Genomic DNA, 10,523 nt, shown 5'->3' on the forward strand with positions numbered 1-10,523 from the left:
AGTGACGACAGTGGGACTCGAGACCGGTGAGTGGCACAGGTGTCGCGCATAAGCATTTACTCCACCGGCCTCGCTCCGTTCCCACGGCTCTCGGCCCCGGCCCTCTCGTCACAGAGATAAAGTATAATTTCCAGCTATTATTGCAAACAAAAACCTTATGTGTAGTATATGGGTTTACCAACTAGTCATTCAGACTGCTTACCAACTAGTTTACTCTAGAACCATTTGTAGCTTTGTAGTACGCTCCTAACACAGTCGGTAAGATTCACGCATTAAAATGTGAATGGACCTCTGACACAATATACTCTAGATGCCCTAAGACTAGAGTTGACAGAAAGTGTTTATACACACACATAAGAAAACACACCAGCCTCATCAATCACAACCGAAGGCTTTTTACCTCGCCTACTGAAAGTTCAGCTTTGGATCAATAAGTGGTTTCCTCTCTCTCTAAACATCCTAAGGCTGCCTTTACTGCCTTGCCTCATGTCACAAACCACAGTAATTAACCAATTTGTAACAATGTAATACCTGTCAAGCAGCTCTCACTGCTAATTAATGACTGGGCTTAAAAGATAAATCCCTAAAGCAGCACAGTGCTGTGTTACATGAGGGAGAGAAGGAGAGAAAGAGCTTAGCCTGAGGCTCTTATTGTCCATTACCACTTTTCTTTCCATCTTTTCTTCTCTCATTCTGTCTCTTTTGCTCTGTAATTATCTCCTATGTGGTTAACTGTTTCTTTACTGTACAATATATTGAGTCGACTTCATAAAGTACAATTCTAATTACATCTGTTCTATAAAATGCATACATATGGTTCTGAATGCTGGTCAATACAGTGCGTCAGTTGTGTGAAAATACATGATATATTTCCGTAACTTCCATAGTATGGAAAAAAATACTATGGAAGTCAGTGGCTACTGTCAACTTGAGGGTGAGTAAATGATGACAGACTTTTCATTTTTGGGTGAACTATCACTCCAGATAGATACCTGTCATATACCTGACAGAAAACATGAAGTCAGTCGGGGGATGTCTGCTGGTACTCATAAGATGTTGAGGAAGAGATGTCTAATATTATTTCCCCCCACTCACATGCAGAGTGTCATTATTAGAAACATTTGTTTTGAATTATGACTGTACATTTCCAGTCTGTTTTTTTTGCTTTTTCAGTCTCTCTCTTTCAGAAGATCTTCTGTGTGTTGCGTGAGCTTCTGGTTTTCTCTACCCTGTTCCTGTTTGATTTTTTTCTTTCTTCTGTTTATTGCAAATTAAGATATTCTGAAGAATGTTGGTGTGACGAGAGGGGCGGGGCCGAGAGCCGTGGGAACGGAGCGACTCTACCCTGTTATTAGGGGGCCTGACCTCAGAAAAGCTGGCAGGGAGCAAACAGATGAAAGAGCAACACCAAATGCTTTCTGGCAGTGTGAATACACATGGGAAAAAAAGATGGATATGAAATGTAAAGATGTTTGCCCTCTGAAATGCACAGATATTAATGTGCACATCTTTGCAGTTGTATGTTTCAAGCAAAGGTTGCCCTAAAAATACAAATTATGCTTTGTATTGGGTTGAAAATTTTCTGTCGTGCTCTAATTTTATCTGTCAGTGAAATTTCTTTATCTTTTATTCGTTCTCGCAGTGTGAAAAAGGCAGTGTACATATTTAGTGATCCAGTGACTCAATTTAATGAACATTATCGGATGAATTATTCTGGAGGACTGATTGGAATCTCTCATTTCTCTCCCCCAAATCCTCAGTCACGTCTCTGTTTTTGTGTTTTTTGCGACTTCTCGACTTCTAATCCAGATGATCTTCCTTTAAAAGTAGAAATGTTTCTGAAGTAGCGGAAAGAAATAGATAAAATATTTTTCCCCATCAAAATGTTAATGTTTTTAAAATTTGGTGGATGACTAATGAATGGTGGATAAATGACAATTTCATGAGAAAATGAGAGAACAACAACAAACATATCAAATGAGGGAATTTGAGAAAAGCAAGATATACAAGACGTGTGGGGAAGTACTCATCATTTAGAAGAAGCAGGTATGACAAGCAAGCAGTAAACAGTGCACTGAAGTGAGAAAGAACAGACACATTTGAGTGAGAGTGAAGGATTGCAGGTAGTTTATGAGGCCTGAAGGTCTGTCAGTGTCACGAGTGTGACGGGCAGCAGTGACAACTGCATTCATCACTGTCAACTCACTGTCACCAGATCTACAAGTCCACATGCATGTTTAGGCGCTGGCCGATGTTTGTTTCTTGCTCTTCCTGTCCATTAGTGTGTCTTGGGTCCACGGTCACATTCATTTTCATTTTTAACTTAATTGTCTTTTCGTAGTTTTGCAAGATTCACATCCAATTTTTCTTTCATTATCAGAATATTCATTAAAGGGGACATAACATACACCGTTTCGGCCAATCTCATGTTAATCTTGAGTACCTATATGGTAGTATTGCATCTTTCATATCTCCGAAGAGTCTTTAGTTTTCAGATTTATAAAAGAAAGATACAGCTTTACGATTCTCTCCGGAAACAGCCGAGCTCCTGGAGGCGTGCTGTGGGAGGAGCAAGAGTCGTATGCACTTGCCTGCCAATTGCTAACAAAACACAGAAATTTGATGCCGTTTTACTTACTGCTTGCGGTTCCGAATCATGATCGGAAACTTTTATCGCTGGGATTACTCCTTCTTTCAGTATCCAACAATCTGTAAATCCAGTGTCGAACTGGGGCTTGTTTATAAAGCATTCGTCACCAAAATGACGTGAACAAACAAACACACATGTGCAACTCCGTTGCTGTCCCAGAAAAACAAACTGCATCCACTGTTCATGTAACACTGGATTCTTTGGTAAGCTGAACAAGGTTCTCTTTCCCTCACGTCCAAAAACACACTTCTTTGGAGACATTCTTCTCAAGCAAGTCCTGTGCAGCGCTGCTGACGACTTCCGTAACCTGAATGAAGCACGTTGATGGGTGCACTCGCACTTTGGTTGATGTGTGCAAGCGCTCTTCCAAGCGAAGTGCCCATGTGCGAAAAAAAACTGAAGGAGAAATACTCCAGCAGAAATACTCTGTCATACGTCCAAGTCGTTTTTGAAACATGGCCATGTTTAACATGAGAATCCAACTCTTTAACAGTGTAAATTACTCAGGATGCATGAAATAGCATTAAACCCCCAAAAATGTAGAATGGGACATGAAAAGTGGCTGTTATAAACCAGCACGTTATTACACTATACCATTCAACTATTCAAAGACTCCTGAAAAAAGTATCAGTTTCCACCAAAAATATTAAGCAGCACAGCTGTTTTCAACATTGATGATAATAAAGAATGTTTCTTGAGCACCAAATCAGAATTTTGAAATATTGATTATCTACCCCCTCGAACGCTAATCTCAAGAACGCTCTGTGATGAGCTGGATGTGAAAGTAAGTGTCTTTCAGATCCCCCGATAACAAACAGTCCCTGGAGCAAGTCAGCATCTTGAACGGCCGTTTCATAAGCGTATGGTTCAGATGCCTGAGATCGAGAATAGGCCTGAGCCTGCCATCTCTTTTGGGAACAAGAAAGTAGCGGCTGTAAAAGCTTATCTCGCTGTTCGCTAGAGGATCCATCTCCATGGCTCCTTTTGCAAGCAAAGTTTGCAAATTGGCCATGGCCTTTCCAGTGGCCTGCGCAGTGGCCTTTGTAGCGTGCAGAGCCAGGTCGTTCGCTGTGTGCAGCTCTTTAAAGTCATCAGGATTTGGGCCAGACTCATCAATATTGCGGAGAAGCTTTGCCTGAAAACTTGTAGCGCCACCAATGTGTACTACGCTGAGCCAGCCTGGCAAGCTACTGAATAAGATCTATTTGCTAGAGCGTAGGTCATCCTGCAGGGCTCAGGTGGATGCACTGCATGGGCTTTTACCCCCAGGGCCGATGGAGGGGACAGATGCGCAGCGACCACCACTTCAAGGTGGGGAGCTTGACATATCATCTTTCTTCAGCGCTGTCAACAGTGGTGAGAGCAGCAGAAGTGGAGGAGTTAACATGTACCGAATAGTGTGCCACGTCCCGATGAGGTTGCTGTGAACTTCCTGGAATAACGGGGTGGGCCGCTGGCGAGAAGAACGTTGACGAGGTCCTTTCAGGTACCACTCGTCTAAAAGGTTGCGGTCGGGCTCTTCCAGAGCCGACCAATCTAGGCCGAGATCCTCTACAGCCTTGGTGAGAACACAGATCAGATCGCTGTTCGCACTGGGCCGTGTTGGTTGAGATGAATGGAGAGTGTCAGGATCTTTGCCTGAACACGCCCACTCCTCTGTGTCAGAAGCTGTCAATGACACATTCATTAGCGACAACTTCCTCCTCAGATCTGCCGAAGGAAATTAAGCTGATCCTCACACTGCTCTGCTGTTTCTTTCTCCAAGGCTCCTGGGAGGGAGGAAACGGGTGAGCAGGCCAGGGAGGACCTCTTTCATTAAAGAAGGAGATCTGCGAGCGAAGAAGAGTGAGATAGGGAGCAGTTGTTTTAAATTGTAATAATGATAATATTAGAATTATATAAATGAACAATAAAGTTAATCAAAATGGCATTTTTATTTTATAAGTGGTCCCATGTTACTTTATGATGGTGTTACTGTTATTTAAGTCTAAAAATGTGGTTACCATAGACTTTGTAACGTTTAACTTATGCTTGAGGGTATGTTTGTAGGCCCAGTGAATGGATGAACGACTGTGCTCACCGCTGCTTCCTAAAGCAAATGATTCATCACAGAAAATCTGAAGAATTCTCACACTTCCTTTTCCTGAAATATCCCAGGAATGTAGAGTACAGGCCTATCACCATGGCAACAGAAGTGGTTGGAGTGTGTGTGGTCAGGAAGGACGGTAATACAGCATGTGAGCGTATGGGGGAGTCTGATTTTATTCGCTAGGGTTGAACACAAGAAGAGAATACAACTGAAGTTGTTTTACAAGGTGATGATGTGTGTTTACAGATGCGGTTTTCCAAGGAAAGGTGACATGTCCCAACAAATACGTCCTGTTTCTTTGTACATTATCTTTTATTTGTGTGTGGTTTTGTGGCATTTTATGGAATGTAAACACAGCTCTTGGACCTATTTGGACCTTTCTTGAATACTGTAACTGCATACCGTATAACAATTATTTTAATACTAAATATCTTAATTATTTTGAAAACAAATCCTGTCAGATTAGTGCTTTGACATACATTCCTTCCCAAATGGATTCTGTTATCCCTCATCTTTTTCATCCAAGTTAATTTTTTCTCTTAGGCTGGACAGAGATATAGGTCACTGTGCAAACATGATGCATTTGACAGATATAAGCGGCTCATGTTGTTGTGACTGAAACTTTCAGCTCGTGTTGGGTCTGGATGAGTGATTTCACTGAGATATAAAGCACAGCCACAAACCAGGCAATGTTTGACCTCTTAATTTACTTTTAACGTCCAGTGCGTGTGCGAGCTCTGAACTGCTCCAGATCATTTCTTGAAGCAGAAGAGGACTTTGTGGTTTAAAGCCAGCGGTGTGCTCTCAAATTCAATGCTAATGTCAGGATGAAGCATGCTCTAGTCTAAAGCAATGACCAGGGCACAGTGAGTCATGTTACTCCCTGACACGCACCCTTCTGGAGGTCCAACTCATCTCAGCTTTTTTAAAGTCTGGAAGATTTAATTGTTTTGCAAGAGCCTGTTGGGTGTTTTAATTAAATAGAAGTAGACATGGAAAACCTGATATGTTTGTTTAACAAGAAGAAACACGCATGTAATACAAGTGATATTGTTCCTCTGTTTTATTCATTCATACTGGATGATTATGTTCAGGTACCTTATTATGCTCAGCAATGGGGCTCAATGAGCTTCCTAACACGAGTCCTACAAAATGCCATGCAAACATACACTCACCGGCCACTTTATTAGGTACACCTGTTCAATTGCTTGGTAACACAAATTGCTAATCAGCCAATCACATGGCAGCAACTCAAAGCATTTAGGCATCTAGATGTGGTGAAGACGACTTGCTGAAGTGCAAACCGAGCATCAGAATGGGGAAGAAAGGGGATTTAAGTGACTTTGAACGTGGAATGGTTGTTGGTGCCAGACGGGCTGGTCTGAGTATTTCAAAAACTGCTGATCTACTGGGATTTTCACGCACAACCATCTCTAGGGTTTACAGAGAATGGTACGAAAAAGAGAAAATATCCAGTGAGCGGCAGTTGTGTGGACGAAAATGCCTTGTTGATGTCAGAGGTCAGAGGAGAATGGGCAGACTGGTTAGAGATGATAGAAAGGCAACAGTAACTCAAATAACCACTCGTTACAACCAAGGTATGCAGAATAGCATCTCTGAACGCACAACACGTCGAACCCTGAAGCAGATGGGCTACAGCAGCAGAAGACCACACTGGGTGCCGCTCCTGTCAGCTAAGAACAGGAGACGGAGGCTACAATTCACACAGGCTCACCACAATTGGACAATAGAAGATTGGAAAAACGTTGCCTGGTCTGATGAGTCTCGATTTCTGCTGCGACATTCAGATGGTAGGGTCAGAATTTGGCGTAAAGAACATGAATGCATGGATCAATCCTGCCTTGTCTCAACGGTTCAGGCTTGTGGTGGTGGTGTAATGGTGTAGGAGGATATTTTCTTGGCACACTTTGGGCCCCTTAGTACCAATTGAGCATCATTTAAACGCCACAGCCTACCTGAGTATTGTTGCTGACCGTGTCCATCCCTTTATGACGACCGTGTACCCATCTTCTGATGGCTACTTCCAGCAGGATAATGCACCATGTCACAAAGCTCAAATCCTCTCAGACTGGTTTCTTGAACATGGCAATGAGTTCACTTTACTCAAATGGCCTCCACAGTCACCAGATCTCAATCCAATAGAGCACCTTTGGGATGTGGTGGAACGGGAGATTCGCATCATGGATGTACAGCCGACAAATCTGCAGCAACTGCGTGATGCTATCATGTCAATATGGACCAAAATCTCTGAGGAATGTTTCCAACACCTTGTTGAATCTATGCCACGAAGAATTAAGGCAGTTCTGAAGGCAAAAGGGGGTCCAACCCGGTACTAGCAAGCTGTACCTAATAAAGTGGCCAGTGAGTGTACATTTTATTTATTTAAATGTCTTTAAAGAATTGGGACTCTTTGTATAGTAGACACCTTGAAAGTATTTTGTTTAGCAGATTTGGTCAAGTGTGTGTGACCAAAAAACACAAAAACAAAAATGTTGTTTTTTTTTCTGCATTTATATTGAAAGAGGAACAGGCTGTTCTTGAATTCGACGACTTACTTTCTCCACATCCTTTATTTAATTTCAATTAGACAACAGTTAGAGTTAGACAACACCCTTTACAATGCAGCATCAACAAAATGAATCATTCATCATGCTTTTTTTTTTATTTTATTTTTTTTATTACTGTATAGTGTTGTGATGCCTAAATTTACTTGTACCATTTAAAACAACTTTTTTTTTAAATTTGTTGTTGTTGTTTTTTGGTTTTAATTCATTTTTAATATAAAAAAAGTAGAATATTAATATTTAGTGATTATTGTCCACATCAGGCTTATCATTATCGGCCAGAATATTGGTGCATTTCTATTTGTGTTGCTATTTTAACCCTGAATCCTATAAGTATTTGTTTTTGCAGTTTAGTTAGTCGAATGTCATACAAGAAGACCGTTTTCACTGTCCAATAGTGTAGGTCTCTTAATTTATAATGGCCTTCTGTTGTCTGTTGTGGCCAGGCTTGAGGGAGGAGGCCTGAGGCGAGACTCGAGCTAATCACTTTCTAAGCAGCTTCTGTGTAATCCTCTAGTGCGAGCAGTCGTTTCAGCTCCATCAACAGATTCTGCGATTTCTTCATTCGTTTCACAATAAATTTCAGATTTGTTTTGACCTTACTTGAGTTTCCTCTTTGTGTTTTTTTTTCCCCTTCTAAACCATGTGTAGTTTGTGAATCAGAAAGAGAGTGTTTCTTTAAAGCGATGCTTCAAATACTTAACCATAGGAGTTGAGCGCTTATTGATTTTTGTGTTTTTAGCCTGGAGGAAAGCCTGCTGTGGTTTAAAAATGTTATATTAATTTGTTGGGATGTGACAGCCCACCCCTCTCAGTTCAAACTCACTCTGTTGAGTATTAAGATTAGCAACAGTCTTGGACAAAGCCTATTCTCCTCTAAATCCAGGAGAGACGACTCTTAGCAGGGGCTTAAACACGCAGAGCGAAACTATCGCGAACTACATCTTGAGGAACGTCGAGGTGAACATTTCATGCTTGTCATGGTCTACACGACTCGTTCAGGAATCCCTGTCTTTAGAGTTCGAAGTGGCAGAAGTTGTAGTCATGTACCTGCACTGCGGTGTTGTTGAGGATATGGATTCACTGTCCAGCTGGTGGAACGGGAATGTGGAGTCACTTTTGGACAACCACAGGTGGCAGTACGCACAGACGGGCAACACGCTGATTCAGCTGCCAGGTAACGCTCTATAGCTTTACCTATTTATATATAAATATATAGAGGTATTTTCACATTTCTGCTTTATACCAGAATAGTTATGGGATGCTGCTTCTGTTGTAATTATGGGCACATCTGATACCAACCCACCATCTGTGGATAACACCCTTCATTGGTGAAATAAGGGGTGTGACTTGGTTAAAACTGCTCATGTTATTAGCATAGCAGAATGATTAGCTGTTTTTGTTGAGTTGTAGATTGGTTGTGACTTGTTTTGCAGGGTATAAAGGAACAAAAAATGTTTTAATAAAAATGTTATGCAAGTTTTTGTTATTTAATTATTATTTATTATTATAAAATTTCATTTTATTCAATATTTTGATCATTTGAAACCTTTCAAATTTAACATTTTAAACATCTTAAATTACTAATAAAGTAATTAATATTTGTGTGTTCATTGTAGCTAACTTTAGTTGCTTTTTTAATTCAATTATGATACGTTATGTTTATGTTCTGGATTGTTTGGTTTATTTATTTGGAAAATGTTTGTATATAGTAATATCTGAAATATATTAATATTTTAAATGTGTGTTAATATTTATAATAGTATTGATTTTTTAATACGTATTTAATAATAAATAGTATGTTTATACAATATATTTATATATTTTATGTAATATATTTTAATATATTGTAAAATAAGTTAGAAGTGTTAATTCTGTGACCCTGCTTGATTTAAAGATGGGCTTTATCTGTACATGACAGGTTTCATGTATACTTTTATTATTACTATCTGTTTGTATCAAGGAATTGATTGTATATTAGTATCGATACTGAGGTACCAGTTTACCAAAGCCAAAGTTTTGGTATTGAGCCAGCCTTTCATAACAGACACCCTGGGGTGTAAAATCATATTTTGTTGGCAATATTTGTGGCAGGTGTGGCAGGTTTTTACATGCCAATAATCTGTTGTCACAGTTCATATAGGTACAGTATATAGAGGTATTTTAGGTATTTTCCTTTATACCAGAATAGTTATGGGATGCTGCTTCTGTTGTAATTATATAAACTATATAAGGACCATTTAGGGACAAATGCCTCATTGATGAAGAATAATGGCATCTTTACTCCTCCACATTGAGGTTTGCTCTCCTGATGTGTCTGTATAGGATAATTGTCTGTAGCCCCACAGTGATTTTAACTGCTTCGCTCTTTATTTTTATCCTCATTTTTCTCTGTCTCTCTCATCTAAATATCACCTATTGTTGTTCTAGTCTCAGTATGGAGGGAGAGAAGCTGTCATCTCCTTTTTCAACTAGTCATCCAACAACCAACTAGTACATTGGTCCATTTCTGGGCCACATTTTGGATGTCTTCCTAATCACACACATTTGTCTGGATCAGTGAAGTGTTGTCTGATTTTTTTCTTCCTAAATGTGCACGTATGTGTCAGTGTTTGAGGTTGTACTCCTGACAGGAGGAAGCTGGTTTGGATGTTCCTGCACTTGCATTTCCGATTACCTTTGCGTGTGGTTTCAGTGATCAGATCACAAAACTAAAAACATATCACTTTTTTTTTTTTTGATTTAGCTCAGAAAAGTAATCAGCAAGCTCTATGATTTGAGATATTATTCATGTCCATAGCACAAACAGTGCAGGAATAACACAATGCTTGCTTTTTATTCTCACCTTGCTGTATATAGAGAATATAAACTTCATACATCACAAGTAGAAAAAATAGAGATTGAAAAGGTGTGTGATGTGCAGACTGTCTATGGAAAAGGAGGGGAGGAGAGAAAAAAGGACAGATAGACTGATGGAGAGGGAGGACAGAAATAGAAAGGCTGTGTCTTGAGGGTGCGACTCCCCTCTGTTTCTTTGTTGAAGTGGAAAGAGCAGGGCACCACATTGGACCTCTATGGGGGTCCTACTAAATTTAGGCAGACCAAAAACAGACAACACAGGAACAATCAAGTATAATGCTAAAGTCAGATGTTTAAAAAATAAAAAATAAAATAAAAAAAAATATATATATATATAAAC

The 10,523-nt window shown here is 40.0% G+C and overlaps 1 protein-coding gene across 1 annotated transcript in view; it reads left to right on the top strand.

Annotated features, from left to right (window-relative positions):
• Positions 1-8,340: 8,340 nt before the first annotated feature.
• Positions 8,341-10,523, top strand: part of LOC107731729 (triple functional domain protein-like) — a 79,434-nt gene continuing 77,251 nt past the window's right edge. Inside the window, 1 exon segment of the mRNA XM_016542893.1 lies at positions 8,341-8,501. Within this exon segment, the coding sequence (XP_016398379.1) occupies positions 8,369-8,501 (133 nt within the window). The 5' untranslated portion in view covers positions 8,341-8,368.

This window comes from Sinocyclocheilus rhinocerous, unplaced genomic scaffold (assembly GCF_001515625.1).
Source record: "Sinocyclocheilus rhinocerous isolate Xijiao unplaced genomic scaffold, SAMN03320098_v1.1 scaffold193, whole genome shotgun sequence".
Lineage (NCBI taxonomy): Eukaryota > Metazoa > Chordata > Actinopteri > Cypriniformes > Cyprinidae > Sinocyclocheilus > Sinocyclocheilus rhinocerous.